General features: G+C 41.6%; 1 protein-coding gene and 1 long non-coding RNA gene across 4 annotated transcripts in view; one reads left to right on the top strand and one right to left on the bottom strand.

Annotated features, from left to right (window-relative positions):
- Agl (amylo-alpha-1,6-glucosidase and 4-alpha-glucanotransferase) overlaps window positions 1–16,863 on the top strand; it is a 56,726-nt gene extending 39,863 nt beyond the window's left edge. Inside the window, 9 exon segments of one of the 2 annotated variants that reach the window (NM_001108564.1) lie at window positions 3,698–3,923; window positions 4,264–4,375; window positions 7,575–7,710; window positions 9,140–9,252; window positions 9,845–10,056; window positions 11,665–11,762; window positions 12,828–12,915; window positions 13,018–13,151; window positions 14,317–16,863. In NM_001108564.1, the coding sequence (NP_001102034.1) occupies window positions 3,698–3,923; window positions 4,264–4,375; window positions 7,575–7,710; window positions 9,140–9,252; window positions 9,845–10,056; window positions 11,665–11,762; window positions 12,828–12,915; window positions 13,018–13,151; window positions 14,317–14,434 (1,237 nt within the window). In that variant the 3' untranslated portion in view covers window positions 14,435–16,863. 2 annotated transcript variants of the gene reach the window in all.
- On the bottom strand, window positions 3,947–17,323 carry LOC147996504 (uncharacterized). 2 transcript variants are annotated; one of them, XR_015676812.1, is made up of 3 exons: window positions 17,238–17,323; window positions 11,408–11,929; window positions 3,947–4,515 (listed from the first exon to the last, which is right to left on the bottom strand). It is a non-coding gene; the product is annotated as an uncharacterized LOC147996504 (long non-coding RNA). The 2 variants fall into 2 exon arrangements; XR_015676811.1 differs by having other exon boundaries at window positions 17,271–17,323.
- Window positions 17,324–18,894: the final 1,571 nt, after the last annotated feature.

The raw sequence follows: 18,894 nt of genomic DNA, 5'->3' as shown, positions 1-18,894 counted from the left end.
GTGTGTGTACACATGTGTGTATGTAAGCACAGGCATGCCAGCATGCACATGTGAGCCAGAGAATGGCTTGCTGGAGTTTTGCTTTCATTCCACCAGGTGGGTGCCAGAAATCCAGTTCAACATTAGACTTGGTGGCAAGTACTGAGCTATCTCACAGCCTCCAGATTTTTAGGTTTTATTTTGTGTGTTCTGATTTAGTGGGTTTAGAAAATTGTAAAGGAAAAGGGCAATTTGAAAGTTACTATATTTCATGCTAGGTCAGATAATCTTCACTGTTCAGAAGTTTATTTTTTAAAAATTAGAGGGGTTGGGGATTTAGCTCAGTGGTAGAGCGCTTGAGCACAAGGCCCTGGGTTCGGTCCCCAGCTCCGAAGAAAGAAAAGAAAAAAAAATTAGACTCATTTTCATAAAGAGTATTGCTGACTCATTTTAAAAAGGAATTATATTAAGTTTTCCTCCATTTCTTGTCAAGCTTACAACCCCCAATTTGATTCTTTCCAGTGATGAAAAGTTGAAGTGATGTTTTCTTTTATCATGGAGATAGGAATAAATTTATTGCAATTAAAAAGAAGTATAAGCATTTGATCCCAGGATGTGAAGGCAGAGGCAAGCAGGTCTCTGTAAGTTGAGGCTAGCTTAGTCTACATAGTGAGCTCTAGAATAGCCAGGGCTTCAGAGAGAGACCCTAGTTTCAAAAATCCTAAAAAATACCCCAAAAAGTTATACAATAGTGCCACCTTTAGTGTGTTCTACAAGTTACTGTCACAGAGCATCACCAGCGGTGACCTTGCTGAACATGCAGGTGCTTGGTGCCCAAGCCAAAGCCCCTCCGTCCAGACCTGGGGATAGGAAGGTGTTGGAAGGCCAAAACTGTTTCCACAGTGTCTCCAGTCATTATCAGCAGCCTGAAACTAGTTTAAAAGCACTGCTCTGTTAGCTAAAATTTTTAACGTAGAAGCATTTTATGAAACTTTATTTTTATGCTATCAGAAAAATTACTGGTGTTTCCCTCTTCAGGTGTTAAATTTTATTGATTTTTAAAATTGCTTATTTTTAGTTATGTGCATGGGGGTGTCTTAGTCAGTGTTTACTGCTGTGAACAGACACCGTGACCAAGGCAAGTCTTATAAAGAACAACCTTTAATTGGGGCTGGCTTACAGCTGAGAGTTCTACATCTTCATCTGAAGGCTACTGGCAGAATACTGACTTCCAGGCAGCTAGGATGAGGGTCTTAAAGCCCACACCCACGGTGACACACCCACTCCAACAGGGCCACACCTTCTAATAGCTACTCCCTGGGCTGAGCGTATACAAACCATCACAGAGTACTGATGCTCTGCAGGACCAGAAGAGGGCATTGGTTCCCTGGAGCTGGAGTTACAGGCAGTGGTGAGCTGCCCAGTGTGGATGTTAGTAAAACAGGTCTTGTGCAAGAGCAGTACATGCTCCTAACCACTGAGCTGTCTCTCCACCTCGCTTTGGTCATTTTAAAATTGGTCTAGGTGGTTACCTAAAATGAACCGCATCTTCCCCTTCAAACCTAATATAAAGTATTTTCTAATTGAGTGGTGGCAATTATGCAGCTTACAATTTGGGGCTGGCTGAGTATGGTGGCACACTCCTTTCATCCCAGCACTCTGGAGGCAAAGGCAGGCAGATTTCTTACCAAGGCAAGCCTAGTCTACATAGAAGGTTCCAGGACAGCCAGGGCTACATAGTGAGATGCTGTCTCAAAATAAATAAGTAAGCAACAAATAAGTAAACAAATAAATAGTAAATTGAGGGGCTCACAAGATGGCTCAGCTGGTCAGGGTGCTTGCCCTGCAAACCTGGAGCCCACATATAAAGGTAAACGAAGGGAACTGACTCCACAAAGTTGTCCTCAGACCGAAACACTCATACTGTGACACACACACAGACACACACACACGAGTAATGATGGTGATGATGATAATGACAGTTCTTTTAAAAAACTGGGGGAACTAGAGAGATGGTTCAGTACTTAAGAACACTGGCTGTTCTGGAGGACCCAGGTTTGATTCTTAGCAAACACACGGAGGCTCACACCATCTGTAACTCCAGTTCCCAGGGATTTGACACCTCCTTCTGGCCTCAGCTAGGGCTGCATACACCACCAGGTAGACTGGCATACATGTAGGCAAAACATCATACACATAAAATAACAATCTTTTAAATGAATTTGGAAGGCTGTTTGCTTCTGTATCAGATGCCTTAAGCAAATGATTTACAAGTCAGATAAAAAAAATAAGTCTGCTTGAACACCTTTAATCCCAGAACTCTGGAGGCAGAGACAGACAAATCTCTGAGTTCAAGGCCAGCCTTGCCTACAGAGCTTATTTCAAGACACAGGGCTACACAGAGAAATGCTGTCTTGAAAAACCCAAAACCAAACAAACAGGATTCAGCAAAACACAGTGGCAGCAACCTTGGCCTGTGTCATGGACAGCTTCTATCGCTGGCTCACATCAGCAGCTGCCAGCTGCCATCCTCCCTCAGTGCTTTCTGTGGGAAGGCCAGAGTGCTCACCTTACTGAGTGTAATGACTGCTGCAGTTAATGGGCCTGAAAGGCTCTCTGACACAGGGCACACACTCGGGAAAGGTTCGGGGGTTAAATCATCGCTACAGTGCTGGTACAGTAGTGGTCCCATCCTCGGTCATCACTCTGTGTTGCTCTACAAAGTTCTGTCCTTCATTTTACCTTTGGCCATCTGGATCCCGGGTTGTCATGCTGTGTTCTGTGACCCTTTGTGTGACCTGTGAGCAAAACTAGAATAAAAGCCTCCTATGGTACACTTAGGAGGCAAGTATTAAACTGAGACAATAAGGACTAGACCCTTTCAGTGACCTTTCCAAGGTTAGACCTCACCTGGGAAATAGAAGCTTTGTAGCGTGCAATGCCATCTCAGACTAAGTTCTCATTTGTATTGCGGTAACACCACAGAACATAAACTATCATCTGTCAGTTAATAATGTGAGTCACGGTTGGGGTTTTGCTATTGTTGTTTTGGGGTTTTGTTTTGTTTGTTTCTTTGTTGTAAAACAGGGTCTTACCTTGTAGCCCTAAATAGCGTACAACTCATATAGGCCAGCTGGTCTAGACTTCAGATACCTGCCTGCTGCCGCCTGTGTGCTGGGATGAATTAGAGTTTTCAAGGCCAGCTTCTGTCCATTGTCTTCTATGTATTTACTTCGTTCTTGATCTCTACTAGGTAAAGTAATAAAGTCCATATTGGAGGATTACTTAAATACCTGAAATGTTGAAATACCGTAGATTTCAAAGACAGAAGCTAGGACCTGGAGAGATGGTTCAGTGGCTAATGGCGCTCACCTCTCTTGAAGGGTTCAGTTCCCAGAACCCACATGGCAGGCATACCATTTTAACTCCAGTTCTAGGGGATCCAGCATAGTTCTCACCTCCGTGTGGAACTTCACATCATACACTTAGACACACATAAACAAAAGTAAGAACATCTTTTTTACATATAGAAGTCACAGCACTCCTTATAAATTCCTGACTGAGGACATGACTCCAAAGATACAAACCTGTTACAGAAAGGGAGGGCTCCCCAGGGTGCTAGAGAGAAAAGCTGGGCCCCGGAAAAAGCAGCCTTTTTTTCCCTTTGTTTTTATAGGAGTTTTCATCTCAAATGATCCATTTGCTTCTGTTGTTTCAGGAATATTATTTTAGCATTTGCTTGTACCCTGAGGCATGGTCTCATTCCTAACCTCCTTGGCGAAGGAACGTATGCCAGGTACAACTGTCGTGATGCCGTGTGGTGGTGGCTGCAGTGCATTCAGGACTATTGCAAGATGGTTCCAAATGGTCTAGACATCCTCAAATGCCCAGTTTCCAGAATGTATCCAACAGATGACTCTGCACCTTTGCCTGCTGGGACTCTGGTAAAGATCATTTCTTAAAATAATTTTGGAGAAAATGTAACTTTATCTTTTAATGTAAAATATTAAGGCTCCAAGTCATAAGAATTCAAATATCAAAAAGTGTCAAAATCAATATTCCTTTAGTGTCAACACAGTGAGAAGTTACAGAGATAAGACTTGCTTGCTCCTTACTGAAGCACAGAGTGTGGGAGCATAGGAGCTGCTGCTTTTCCCGGCCCCACCCCACTCCCCGTTTCTTCTCCAGGGGAAAGTATTTATCTACATTCCTGGAGTTGAGGGATTTAGGAAAATAAGAATGTAACCCATTCCTAACGGCAGAGATGACCTGCTGTCTCCACAGGATCAGCCTTTGTTTGAAGTCATACAGGAAGCTATGCAGAGGCACATGCAAGGCATTCAGTTCCGAGAGCGGAATGCCGGTCCACAGATCGATCGAAACATGAAGGATGAGGGTATGTAATCCAGCGCCATGGGCAGGACTTACCAGTGCTGTCAGAGTAACCCTGCTGTGCCTTGCAGATGCTTGTGTGCGGTACTTGAAGCTATAGTTGAGAAAGTGAACATTGTTCCTGATCTCTCCACGCTTGTGTTGCTAAGGAAAAGATAAAAGTTTGTATCTTTTGTCAATTTCCAAGGTAATACTGACATTATAATTTATTTTCTGTAAATGAAGTTTTTACCTGCAAGTATGTATGTGCACCATGTGCATGCTGGGTGCCTGCAGAAGAGGCCGTCAGACCCCTGGACCGAGAGACTGAGGTGGCTGTGCACCTCCGGTGGTCCACAGAGCAGCAGCATTAACCACTGAGCCACCTCTGTGGCCCTTAGTGCTACAATTTTTAATCTCAAGGCTAGTGTTGCCTTTTTGAAAACCAGGCATGATGGCCCATGCCTATAATCTAGCACTCAGGAGGCAGAGGCGGGACTATCATGAGTTCAAGACTAGTCTGAGCTACACAGTGAAACCTTGTCTCAAACATAAGAAGGACCCAGCATTGTGGTACATGCCTTTAGTCCCAGCACCGGGGAGTCAGGTCCCTGAGTCTGAGGTCAGCCTGGTCTACAGAGTGAGCTCCAGATCAGTCAGAGCTACACAGAGACACCTGTCTCAAAAATTAATTAATTAGCTAACTCTGTTTTTGAGAATTGAGTGTTAAGTGCCAGGCTTTGTGATGATGGCTTTACCATTGTCCTTCCTCATTAATTCCTGAAGACATTAAGAATGAATTACACTGGGCTTGAGAGATGGTGACCAAGTGAGAGAATCAGGACTCAGATCTCTGGAACCTATGGAAATGCCAGGTGAGCTCTGCTGAGGGCAGAGGCATGGTGTCCAGGAACGGTAAGCCAGCCAGTGAGACTAGTGTGTCAGACAGAGAGCTCTGGGTCTCACTGTATGAACAAGGTGGAAGACGGAGCAAGGAAGATTTGACGCCAACCTCACACGTGGGAATGTAGCCGTCCTGGCTCTCCCTTGTAAACCAGGTCAGTCTGGAACTCACAGTGATGGGCCGTCTGTCTCGACATCCTGGGTGCTGAGATTCAAAGTCTGGGGCACACACCCGACTTTGAAATTTTTACATAAATTGAGTATCAGTATGTAATGTGTTTAATTTGGCTGATCAATAAATATGCATACACACTACACATCCATACATCTGAAAAATGTTAGTTAAGTAAAGACTACATTACATTATTCCCATTTTCACTAAATGAGAGAACTAAAAGTCGGCTTCCCAGAGCTGCTAGGGGGCAAAGGGAGGATGTCACCCATGTCACCCCGTTGACCCTGCCACAGTGCTTTATGGTATATCACCTTAAAGTAGACTCTCTCAGCTCACTTTGGGCTTACCACGTCCTCACGCTGAGACCTGCCAGTGCAGGGTTAGCCACCTCATCACCCCTCCTTTATACTCTGGGGAAGGTTTTGGTGACTCTGGTGTATATTTACTTTAGCCTTATAAATAAGATATATGTGAGTTTTTAGTTAAATTTAAAAAGAATTGCAGATTCATAAAAAGTTGTAAAGTGATACTTAGGGTACAGCACCCTTCAACCGTTAGGATGTTTAATGTAAGTGAGGTAGAAGATCAGAATCCAGCTGTGGCCCGTTCACTTCTCACCGCTCTCCACATCACCTCATCTGGACGAGCCATCAGCTCTGTGAAGTTGGAACCTTGTATAGGCTCATGAGACCACTACCATATAAAGACGTAGAGCTAGTCCATCAGCACAGACATTTTATGGATCCCACATACCCACTGCAGCCCCACCCTGGGCTCACTACTAATCTCTGCCTCCCTACACTGTCGTTATTTCGAACATATTTCTAAATGCATTGTTTCATTGCTTTGAGATCAGTCTCTGTAGCTGTAGCTGTCCTGGGTCTCCCTTGTAAACCAGGTCAGTCTGGAACTCACAGTGATGGGCCGTCTGTCTCGACATCCTGGGTGCTGAGATTCAAAGTCTGGGGCACACACCCGACTTTGAAAATTTTACATAAATTGAGTATCAGTATGTAATGTGTTTAATTTGGCTGATCAAGACAGGATCTCCCTATGAAGCTTTAGGTGGCCTGGAACTGCTAAATAGACCAGACTAACCTTGAAGTCATGATGCTTTATTAATTATAATAGTGTAATAGTATGTGGTATAGTAGTAATACCCAAACATTAGCTCACTAAGTTAATTGGTAACAGTCACTGATACACTTCTTTATCCTTCCCTCAGCGAAGTCAATGGAAACAGCTTTAGTATCCAAAGGACATTTTTACGGGATCTCTGAGATATTTTAGGGTTAACTGTTGTTGTTGTATGAAACATTTCAACTATAAGTAAGCAAAATAATTTTTACCTTTGAAGCTGGTGTTGAAATTAAATGTATTGATTTACTATATTTCTTCATATCTTTCTGTTTTACTTTGAAAAGAAATAAAATATACTACATAATCCAAAAATTCTTTTTTATTTTTTAATTACTTATTAGAATTAATGACTAGACTGTAACTGGAGTATACTGTTTCCATGTATATTTTTATATTTTATGCATTTATATATGTTTGAGCATGTATAAATTAGTTGTGATATATATCATGAAATATAAACTCAATGTATTATATATTATATGATTATATTAGGTTCTTAAATCCTATATTCTATACAAATATATCAGATGTGTAAAGAATCATAGATGAAAATCTGCATTTTAAGGTTTTTATTTGCTACCTTCTGCAATGTGTTTACTACATCATTTTGTCTTAGGGACCCATTCATTTTGTTCCATAGACATCCAGTTTGTTCACTTCAAGGACAGAGCATGTCTTAGTGTATATGATGTTAAGGCCTTCCTCTACTGAGTAGACCTGTGATTTTGCCAATGTAAGCAGTGCTTTAGAAACAACATCGTGATATGCAGTTCTGGATACACACAGGTGTCTTTGGAAAGAGAAATGAAATTTATATGTTTTTACCATAAAACTGAATGATTTTTAGTTGTTTCAAAAAAAGAGTGTCATATGAGGTTTACCTGGCTTTAAGCTCACTGTATGAGCCAGCTTCAACCTCGTGTGTGATCCTCTGCATCCTGAGTGCTAGGACTGTAGACCTGTCCCTCCGTGGCTGCTTTCTAAGTGTCTCTTTTTGCTTTTTCAGGTTTCAACATAACCGTGGGGGTTGATGAAGAAACAGGATTTGTTTATGGAGGAAATCGCTTCAACTGTGGCACATGGATGGATAAAATGGGAGAGAGTGACAGAGCTAGAAACAGAGGGATCCCAGCCACCCCAAGGTAGAGTCCATGTCCTGATGCTTCTGCACATGCACTTTTAATTCACCGGCTCCCTTTTCAAACACACTTACTCATGGCATCTTTTGTTTTGCTAACCACTAACCATGGTCCTCATGGTGAATCCTTCTAGGTCTCTCATTCCCCCCACTCCTTCTCTGCGGTTTCCTTTTCCACTCATTCCTTCCTTGCCTCCAATAAAAAAAATAGAACAGCCTTCTCAGTGTAAGTAACCTGTTCTCATCCGGGAGTCTCATGATTTTTGCACCTCTACAAGAATCTCAAAATTTTTATGATTCATTACCCCAATGGTTAAGACAACTTTAAAATAAAAACAATAGTTACAATTATTTGTGTGGGATGTGTGTGTGTGTGTGTGTGTGTGTGTGTGTGTGGCAGCAAAGGCCTCTCTACCTGCTGTACCATCTCACCATCTCTCTTTAAGACATTTCTTAATCTGAACTTCATACAATGTGAAGATTTTATTATACCAGTCTTTACAAGTTTGGAAAACAATTAATCAAAGCCTTTTTAGCTCTAACTTTGTTATCAAGGGGTTTTCTTTTATGTGTTATCAACAAATATCACAAGTTCTTGATATTGATTTATGCTTGGAAACTATTTTCTTCTTTAAAAATAAATTAAGTGTCCATTTGGGAAGGTGCAGATAAATACAGGTGCCTTTGGAAGCCAGAAGAGGTCATGTGATTCTCTAGAACTGGAGCTACAGGCACTTGAGGGCTGCCTGCTATGGGGGATGGGAGCTGAACCAAGGTTTCTATAAGACCAATAATTGCTCTTAACCAATGAGCCATCTCTCCAGCCAGATGTTGTTTTCTTATTAAAGATTTATCTTCAAACATATCAGCCAGGACTAAAGAGAAAGACCGTCTCAAAAGATGCAAAAACAAAGGAGTACGTTAGAAGAGGCTGAGAGATGGCTGAGCTGTAAAGAAAGTTCACGGCTGCTGCTCCAGAAGGCCGAAGCTCCCTTCCCAGTGCTCACCCTGAAGGGCACACAGCCAAGTGTAACACGAGCTGCAAGAGATCCAGGGCTCTTATCTGCACATCCACACGTGTGGCACGTGTTGATAGAGATACACGTGGATATACTAAGTAAAAATAAGTCTTTATAATATATTAGAAACAAAATCAATGCCAAAGTAGTAAGGGAGGAGATTTCTTATATGATATATTACTCATGATGTGAAGATGTGGGCACAGGTAGTTGCTTGTATGATGCATTAATTATAATATTCACTAACATCTATTGGTGGTGGTGGTTTGATTTGGTTCTATGCTACCAAGAGCCTTCCTTATTGCTAGATATTCAACTCTGAGCTACATCCCCAACCCAGAATTACTTACTGAATGCCCTTTTAAATCATGGTTAAACAAGCTCAACACAGAAAATAAATTTTTTTAATTTTAGAGATGGGTCTGCTGTGGAAATCGTGGGCTTGTGTAAATCTGCTGTTCGTTGGTTGCTGGAATTGTCCAAGAAAAACATTTTTCCTTATCATGAAGTCAGAGTAAGAAGACATGGTAAGCTGATCTGTTTTACAAGGAACCTATAACGGAACTAGTGATTAACCTTTGTTGCTGTCATTGCGTTCAGCCAATAATACTAGAAAGTGCTAACTTTTAAGAAGAAGGAAAAATTGTTAATCCCAATATGGAAATCCTAACAGAGCCGTTCCTACAGCACCAGTGAGCTGAGAGAAGAAGGCGACGTAGTGCCTGCCTCCGTGCCCTCTCCCCTTCCTCTGAGCAAATTACATCCCATAGGCAGTCTAGAAATCTTTCCATCCCCTTCTGGATGAAACAATTTTGAGCTACCTGTAAACTTTAAACTTCTAAAAAGTAAGAAGTGGGTAGCGAGTTGTATGTGCAATCAGTCCACTGTTTGAAATGCTGTTTGGCACAGTGTCATGGTGTGAGTCGGTCTCGAGCTGTCTTTCATTCTTTCGGGGGCAGTATTTTGTCTTTGAATTTAAAGCATATCTCCATCTGAAGTAGCCACATTTTCTAAAACATGGGGAATTTACTTCATAATTAAGCTAATATGAGTTTTGGCAACAACAGACACTTAAATGTTCTGAATATTGACAACTGCCATTCTTTTATCCCTTTTCAGGAAAGGTTGTAGCAGTCTCCTATGATGAGTGGAACAGAAAAATACAAAACAGTTTTGAAAAGCTCTTTCATGTTTCCGAAGACCCTTCAGATCCTAACGAGAAGCATCCGAATCTGGTTCACAAGCGGGGCATCTACAAGGACAGCTACGGTGCGTCAAGTCCTTGGTGTGACTATCAGCTCAGGCCCAACTTTACCATAGCAATGGTCGTGGTAAGTGATGTATGTAGCCCTCAAATTTCAAAACTGTCATGGTAGCTCTACTAAGGGCCTTTGTTTCCTGTTTGGTTTTAAGTTCCAGTTAACCATGAGACATTATTGCCTTCTGGGTAGTTTTCTATGGTTTCAGTAATTAAATATGCATTACCACCTCTAATCTGAAACATTTAGTGTCAAAAACAGGAAACAGTGGATGCTGAGAAACAAAGGGCCCCAGAGTCACACATGCCACAGTACCTATTGCCTGTGCTCAAACTGCACTGAAGAGACGAGGTCTCAGGCCAGTCCAGCTGCCTCACTCAACCCTCACCCTTTCCTCCTGAAAACTCAGGACATTTGTACTGCATAAGCTCATGCCACAAACAGCTCCCCAGTGCACTAGTCAGAGAGTTCTGTGCTAGGGAATGCTCACCGGCAGCGTATAGTCACATTCTGTCTCCTTTGTGTTTTACTCTAATTAGTTCTATTTGGCTTTAAAAAAAAAAAAAGGATTTTATCATTTTATTTTATGTGGGGGGGGGGGCAGGAGAGTAACCTGCATGTTATTTTTTTTTTTTTTGGTTCTTTTTTTCAGAGCTGGGGATCGAACCCAGGGCCTTGCGCTTCCTAGGCAAGCGCTCTACCACTGAGCTAAATCCCCAACCCCGTAACCTGCATGTTATGTATGTGCAATGCCCCCAAGAGGCCAGAAGAGGGCATCAGATCCCTGAGACTACAATTACAGACTGTTGTCAGTCACCCTGTAGGTGCTAGAGACTGAGCCTGTGTCCTCTAGAAGAGAAGCCATTGTTCTTAACCACTGAGCCATCTCTCCAGCCACCTCGCTAAGAATTCCTGATCCCCCTTTGTTGTAAAATCTCAGTCTAAAAATAAACTCTTAAGGACAGTGGACTAGGAAGGCTCTGTGTTTAGCCATGCGGCCCTGAGTGTTTGACTCTTGTCAAAAAGATTACTAAGCAGAATGTTAGTAATTGTAGTGGTGTGAAAGTGCAACCTTGCGGACTGGTTCATTTCCCAGCACCCACAACTCTCTATAACTCACACCCTCACACAGACATACATGCAGGCAAAACCCACCAGTGCACATAAAGTAAAAATAAATAAATTTAGAAAGAAGGAAAGAGAGTGCAAGCTGGCACAGAGGCAGTATGGGTTTGGCGCCTTCTCACTTCCTTCTCTAAATGGGTGCAGATTTTCACTCTTTCCCCATGTCCCAGCACTTGTGCTGTTGGCATACAAGTTCTTCTGAACTCATTATCACCAAGAAGAGAGGGAAAAGCTTCAGGTACATTATAGGGCACTCCGGCAGATCTAGGAATAAAGTGGCAGGTTGAGGTGGGCTTACCTTTATTGTAGCTGCGGCTCCCGTTTGGATCTGGTAATGGTTCCCAGGTGTCCCGTGAGCTCTCCCAGCCTCAGCTGAGAGAGGAGACTCAGAATCAGCCTCAGAGGCTTAGATCCATCAGGCTCCACTGTCAGATCTGACCCACACTATATTCTTACATTTGTTTTTCAGAGTTTATAGTTAGCAGAGTTACATGGGTAAGGACTAACTTTTCTGCGATATTACAATGTTTCTTCTGTGTTTACTTTCTTCACTAGGCCCCTGAGCTCTTTACTGCTGAAAAGGCTTGGAAGGCTTTGGAAATTGCAGAAGGAAAATTGCTTGGTCCCCTTGGCATGAAGACTTTGGATCCAGAGTAAGCTGGAGTATTAGTATTAAGAAGGTTGTTGAGCTGGGCGGTGGTCGTGAGTGCCTTTCATCTCAGCACCCGGGAGGTAGAAGGGCCGGTAGCTCTGAGTTCAAAGCCAGCCTGGTTTACAGAACGAGTTTCAGGATGGCCAGGGCCATACAGAAAAACACTGTCTTCAAAACAGAAAAAAAAAAAGAAAAGAAAAGAAAAAGAAGGCAATTGATACTGTGTTTAACCCACATAGATTAGTATTATCCATTCCATGGTTATTTACAAGTAACTTCTGGAAAATCACATTCAAACTTCTGAAAACATCTACCAGTTTACTGTGTACGAGTGTTAAATGTACCTCTGGCATGCTTTCATTCTTCATATGCAAAATTTTGTATGCAAATACTTGTTATTTTCTCTATGTTTGCATGTTCAGAGAAGATTAAAAACTGCCATGTGTGGTGGTACACACAGACTATCTCTGAGAGTTCAAAGCCAGCCTGGACTACTGAGAAAGTTCCATGTCAGCCAGGGGCACTGCATTTATACCCTATTTCAAACTCTCAGTCCTCAAAAGCAAACAAAAGATCTGCTGATCTAACTAAAAGTTAATGATAATGGTTCACATGGCCATTTTGTATCACTAAACAAGATTTTAAAAGTTACAATTTGGGCTGGAGGGATGGCTCAGTGGTTAAGAGCACTGACTATTCATCCAGAGGTCATGAGTTCAATTCCCAGCAACCACATGGTGGCTCACAACCATCTGTAATGAGATCTGATGCCCTCTTCTGGTGTGTCTGAAAACAGCAACAGTGTACTTCTATATAATAAATAAATAAATCTTTTTTTAAAAAGTTGCAATTTAATTAAATCTTACTGTGCATAACTCATCTGCTGGCAGTGTTTGTGAGGCTGCAGGATATAACTTTGTTAAGTAATGTGCTGATGCTGGGCAGGCTTACTCTACAGAGGAAGAAAGAAGATGGTGATTTTTCTTGCCTTTGCTATTGAAATTCTGATGCCTCTTGTATGACACCTGACCCTCCTTTACTGACCTCGAACTCCACTCGTTTGCAGTGACATGGTTTACTGTGGAGTCTATGACAATGCCTTAGACAATGACAACTACAACCTTGCCAGAGGTTTCAATTACCACCAAGGACCTGTAAGAATTCACTTTCTTTCCAGAGTTTTCAATTTAACTTATTTTTAAATAAAGCTAGATATTCATAATTCTTTTTCTCTTTACTTTTAAATCATATTTTAGGAGTGGCTATGGCCGATTGGGTATTTTCTTCGTGCAAAGTTGTATTTTTCCAAAATGATGGGCCCAGAGACTGCTGCGAAGACTGTATTTTTGGTTAAAAATGTTCTTTCTAGACATTATGTTCATCTTGAGAGGTAAGTCATCTCGTGACTAATGTCCAACCCATGGATTAGCTACCAGATAGACAAGGTTTCCTTAGGACTCGTTTTCCCATGCCCTCTGCTTCTTCGTGGGACCCACCCTGTGCTCTATACCGTAATTTCAACTGTGGAATTTCTACCTCCACTAGGTATTTTGCTTCTTATATCTTATATAAGTATTTGAGATCTTATATTTTATGATCTGTACTTGTATAATAGTCTTTAATTTTCAAGATAACTGATAATTTGGATATGATTAAGATAGATTAAAAAATACTTGAAATATTCAGATTGGGCCTTGTGAGTTGATTCATTTATCAAGTAAAAATATTCATTATTTTTAAAATATTAGTTGGTCTTTTGACTATTACTCCAAGTGGTATTTCTTGTACTCTTTGTCTTAATTGTTAATAAATTAAACACTGTCGATATTGTATATTTTTTCTAAGATGGCATAAATTCAGCCAAAGACTTCCTTGATTTCTTTAAGTCTAGATTATCTGAGTGCACTGCTGCTGATGGCTTAACTAAACGCATAAGTGGCATATACTGCCTCACTTCCTTACGTGAGCGTCGTCAGGTGCACTGACAGTCTGTGATGCTGAGATTTGCCACTGGTTATTAACTTCTGTACGTCCCTCTTCTCTCTTTGCATGTAGGAGTAGTTACTGCAGTTACCTCATGGGTTTCTGTCAGTACTAAATAAGATTTGTACATAACGTACTAAGTATTAGAAGATATGTGTATAATAAATTTATATATTAACTTGTAGAATAAGAAACAAATTGGCATTTTCCTAATTATAACTCTCAGTGTCTCTATATTTGGGTTTCTAGTTCTACTAAGTTCACACATGGAACACTTAGGTGTTTATAGCTTGAGTCCTAACCTTACTCTCAAAGCCTTAAATCATTGCCAGCCTGGAGGTGTCTTCCTATAATCCCAGACCACGGGAGCCATAAATAATAAAGATTTTATACACACACACACACACACACACACACACACACACACACACACAACCTTTAGAATATTGTTTTTTAGCAAATGACTTATGACTTTGAGTGATTGCTTCTAGAGTTAAAGGCAAAGCCTTGGGACTTGCCTACTTTATTCATGCACATAAGACTAAAATGCATTTGCTTTTCTTTGTTTTCAGATCCCCATGGAAAGGACTTCCAGAGCTTACCAATGAGAATGGCCAGTACTGCCCTTTCAGCTGTGAGACACAGGCATGGTCGATGGCTGCTGTTCTCGAAACCCTCTATGATCTATAGTTGGCTCGTAGATACTTAGTAATTGTGTGAACACTTGACATTATTGAATGCAAGGTCATAAGGAAATGTAAGCTCAACTCATTTTAAAAATCCCATTCATAGCCAGGGAGTGGTGGTGTACACCGTTGATCCCAGCACTCGGGAAACAGAAGCAGGCAGATCTCTTGAGTTCGATAGAGGCCAGCCTGGTCTACAAAGAAAGTTCCTGGACAGCCAGGGGTACACAGAGAAACCCTGTGTCGAAAAACCAAAAATTAAACAAACAAAAAAAAATAGATTTTTTTTGGCTTTTTTTCTTAAAGAATATCATGTGTACTGGGGATTACACGAAGGACCTCATGTATGTTAGACAAGCATTCTACCAACTGAACTTCATCCTGTGTCCTATTTTTTCTATATTCTTTTGATTTGAATCGAAGAAAAATGATCTTTTCCCATAGAAGGTTACAGGGAAAAGTATTCTTCAAAGCAGGGTTTAAAAACAGTGTATTATCTTCAGTTTAGAGGAAGAAGTCCTGCTGTCTGTTGGCACACTCCACAGGCTGTGTCATGAATGCTCTAACGTTTGCTACAGCAGTCTTAATACCATGCCTAATGCAGTCAGTGCACACTTGTTAAATGTTTTATGAATGTGGAATTATGGAAGTTTCCACCCACAGTATATGTTCATAGCTGGAGCACAGAGCTTCAAAATGTGCTTTATTTTTCATGGACAAGTTATGTTTTTAATATAGTAAATGCCAACTATACTTAATATAGCCTATTTGTGTTAAAGAGTAATTGGTCGTAATAAAACAGACCACTAGAACATAAGACAATTCTGTAAAATTAGTTCTAATTTCCCACTATGAGATAGTTTACATTTTCAAAATGGAAATTACTGGGCATATTTATGAAATTTTTCAAGGGGGAAAAAAGCTTAGAGCTGTACTTGGTGACACAGCTTGCTTAGCATGGTCAAGGCCTTGAGTTCTATCCCTAAAACCATCAAGAAAGGAAGGAAGGAGTATAAGAGGGGAGGGAGGGAGGAAAGAAAGAGGGAAGATTTAAAATAGAGCCATATTAGGTTATCAACAATAGGGTCACCATCCACCTCAGAAAATCCTTAGGGTACAGTGCTTATACTGAGGACTGTTGATGAAAGGCTGGTGCTGTGTTGGGCATGGTCTATGTGAAAGTCTAGGAGGTGTATTTTACCTTATCCCAGCCACAGTAATTAGACTGGAAAAGGATAATGGCCATTTGACTGAAGAACTCTTAGGTGCAACGCTTCGTTCCTGTGTGATGCTGCAGAAAGTTTCCCAAACGGTCCGTGCCTTGGTTTGTCACATATCAAACCAATCTTACTCTGCTAAGTGAAAGGTAAACTTAGCAGTTGAACCAGCATGCTGTGGTATTGTAGTGAGTTTTCATAGATGACTGAGGAGGCAGGGAGCCTGTCATTTAGTACATCACCTAAGTGGTAATCATTTCCACTGTGTCCTAAACGGCTCTGAGTACTGAGCAAATGTGTATATGTCTGTGTGTCAAAATAAAAGTTTTTTTTTAAAGGACTCTCTTTGCTTTCCTTCGTCTTCTTTACTGTAAATTTTCCCTGTCCTCATGAGTGGTGCTCAGAGATTTACCTTTTATAGGATATAGGAGCAGGGAGAGGAGGAAGAGAGAAGGCTGTCTGGAGATTTATTAAAGTAGCCATGTGTAAATTAGGAGTGAAGTAAGCTTTCAGTGTATCCCTAAGTCTGTTAGCATCTGTACTCCTTTGATATATCTTGAGTACAGTGAATTTTTATTTACATTTTACCAACTCACAAATATAGTAACAAATGGATGTGAACATTTACTTTCTGAAAAAGCCAGACAATTTTTGCTTTATTTTATTTATTTATTTATTTATTTGTTTATTTATTTATTTATTTATTTTTGGAGCTGGGGACCGAACCCAGGACCTTGCGCTTGCTAGGCAAGCGCTCTACCACTGAGCTAAATCCCCAACCCCAGATTTATTTATTATATATGAGTACAATGTAGCTGTCTTCAGACACACCAGAAGAAGGCTTCAGACCTCATTACAAATGGTTTTGAGCCACCATGTGGTTGCTGGGAATTGAACTCAGGACCTCTGGAAGAGCAGTCAGTGCTCTTAACCACTGAGCCATCTCTCCAGCTCTGCTTCATTCTTTTATACTACAGATTCTATGTCTTTACTTTTAGATAGAAGGTGCTAACATAAGAATCTATAATTCCACGTTGTTCGAAATGGATCAGTCAGACTTGCTGCATTTACTTACTTAACCCTCCATACACCAGTACCGGGAAGTCAGGGAATCAGGGTAGTTAGCTTTTGCTGGTTTTTTCTATTTCTGTCCACCCTGGATTATAAAGGAGTGATGACATTAGAGCTGATGCTTCTTTAACTGGGTCTCATGTGATCCGGACTAACCCTTACAAACTCAGTGTGAAATTAAGTCAATAAACTCTGCTACTGTTCTCCTGAGCCTGTGTGTGCCTCTGTTCACTCGTTTAACTCTTGCCCCCAGTCTGCCCCACCCATGTTGTTGTAAAAATATATAAAATAGAAAGGAGTAATTGTCTTTTACCCTGCTAGGTCCTCACTGCGGTGCCCCAAGATATCTGCTAGATATCTTGGTGGAAACACATCCCAGCCGCACACTTTCCTACACTCAAACCGTCACATAAAAGAACACACAACACAATAATCTTTGACCCTATTAGTAAGATATAATTGCCCACTTAAACATACAAAGCCCGGTACCATCCATCCCTTGAGAACATTAATAACAACCTGTAAATACACAGAGCAGAATCTTAACATCACCTGCCATCTTGTCCTGCCATGGTTTCTCAGCCCCTCTCCTCCTCCCTGTCTCCTCCTCTCTCCCCTAGTCTCCTCCTCTTCCTTCAAACTTCTCTCCCGCCCATCCTTCCTTCTCCTCCAATGACAGGCCTCCTTCTATCCTGTACCTGCCTCACCTGTGACATCATCCTACACACCCCAACCCCATTCCAGTGACTGAACCCAGGGCTTTTTGCTGGGAAAGTGCCTAGCACTGAGCTAACTCCTCCCCTGGGTTCGCTCTTTGGTTCAGTGTTTGCTAACCCTTTCCCACTCCCTCTCATCAGACCCTACTTTCGTTTTCAAAGCCGTGCTCCACACTTGTAGCTATTTTGGTTTTCTTCAGTGTTTTTCCGGGTCCCAAAATTGTTAGCCGTTTAAATTAAATTGTGTGAACACTATAAATAAATTCGATAAGCACCAACATTGACAATAATTAATTAGTCTTGTAGCCTAAAGACATAGGATGCCTAGGCTCTTCTTTTCCTTAACTTCCTAGTTCTTCCTAGTGTTTATGTTGTGGGTTTCTGGGATCAGTTTTGGCTCATCTTAGTATTAAACCAGTTGGTTTAAGGGTCAAAAAGTCCCTCCTTTGTGACTGACAGGTGTATCACAGTCATTACACTTATTTTCTAAGTCACACAACCAGTGAATCACTGGGACCAAACTCAGTCCTTATCTCCAAGTCAGAAATACTATAGATCCTTGACATTGCAGCAGGATGTGCTTGCCGTCGGGCTTCCTTCCACCACACATTCATGGGTCCCTCTGTGGCTGTTACCGGCTGCCCCTGACTGTGGGAAGCATTGGATCCTGTGCTGATGGAGCCTGGGTACCCCCTTCCTATCATCTGGTCAAATGTTCCTAACCTGTGTCTCTGGGTAAGTATTCGGAATGGCATTGTCAAGGACAGGCTAAGTCTCACCACTTTGCAAATAGAAGTATCATATCAAAGATGGCAGAAAGTCAGAGAAACAGAACAAGAAACAGAACCGCTAAGAGATAGTCCAGTGGTCAGAATTGAGACTAGAGAATTTTAGCCAGAAATTACATCTCATGCTCTGTGTGCTTAAATAAGGGAGGAGGGAGCAAGTTCTGCCTGTGGAAGCTTCCTAGCAAATATGGCGCTCAATTCTGCCAGTGTTCAGGTTAAGCAATTTAAGGCAGTTTGCGTAGTTTGAAAGTAGGGAACTGTTGTTTTTCTTTGAGACAGGTCTCACTTTATAGCCCAGGTTAGCCTGGAACTCATTTGTAGCCCAGTCTGGCTTCAAACCCACGGCAATCCTCCTGCCTTAGCCTTCCAAGTGCTGGGATCATACACAGAAGCCACAATGTCCAGATGCTGCTCAGTTTTAATAGATACGATATAGGAAGGAATGCTCTAAAATGATTCGTCTTGTAATAACTTGAGCAGAGCTCAGATGGGCCTGTCTGGGTCATCTCCGCTCTGTCACTCAGGGTGAGGACTGCTCAGCTGCTCTGCCCTGGCTGTGAGGATAAAGCAGCAGTGTTCAACCTGTGGGCCACATGTCATGTCTACACTATCATTCATAGCAGTGGCAGCCTTACAGTCGTGGAGCAGCAACAAAATAATTTTATGGTTGAG

The sequence above is a fragment of the Rattus norvegicus genome, chromosome 2 (assembly GCF_021556685.1).
Source record: "Rattus norvegicus strain SHRSP/BbbUtx chromosome 2, alternate assembly SHRSP_T2T, whole genome shotgun sequence".
In the NCBI taxonomy this organism is placed as follows: Eukaryota; Metazoa; Chordata; class Mammalia; order Rodentia; family Muridae; genus Rattus; species Rattus norvegicus.
The sequence above is the reverse complement of the archived record's forward strand: the minus strand, read 5'-3'. Positions and strand labels throughout refer to the sequence as shown.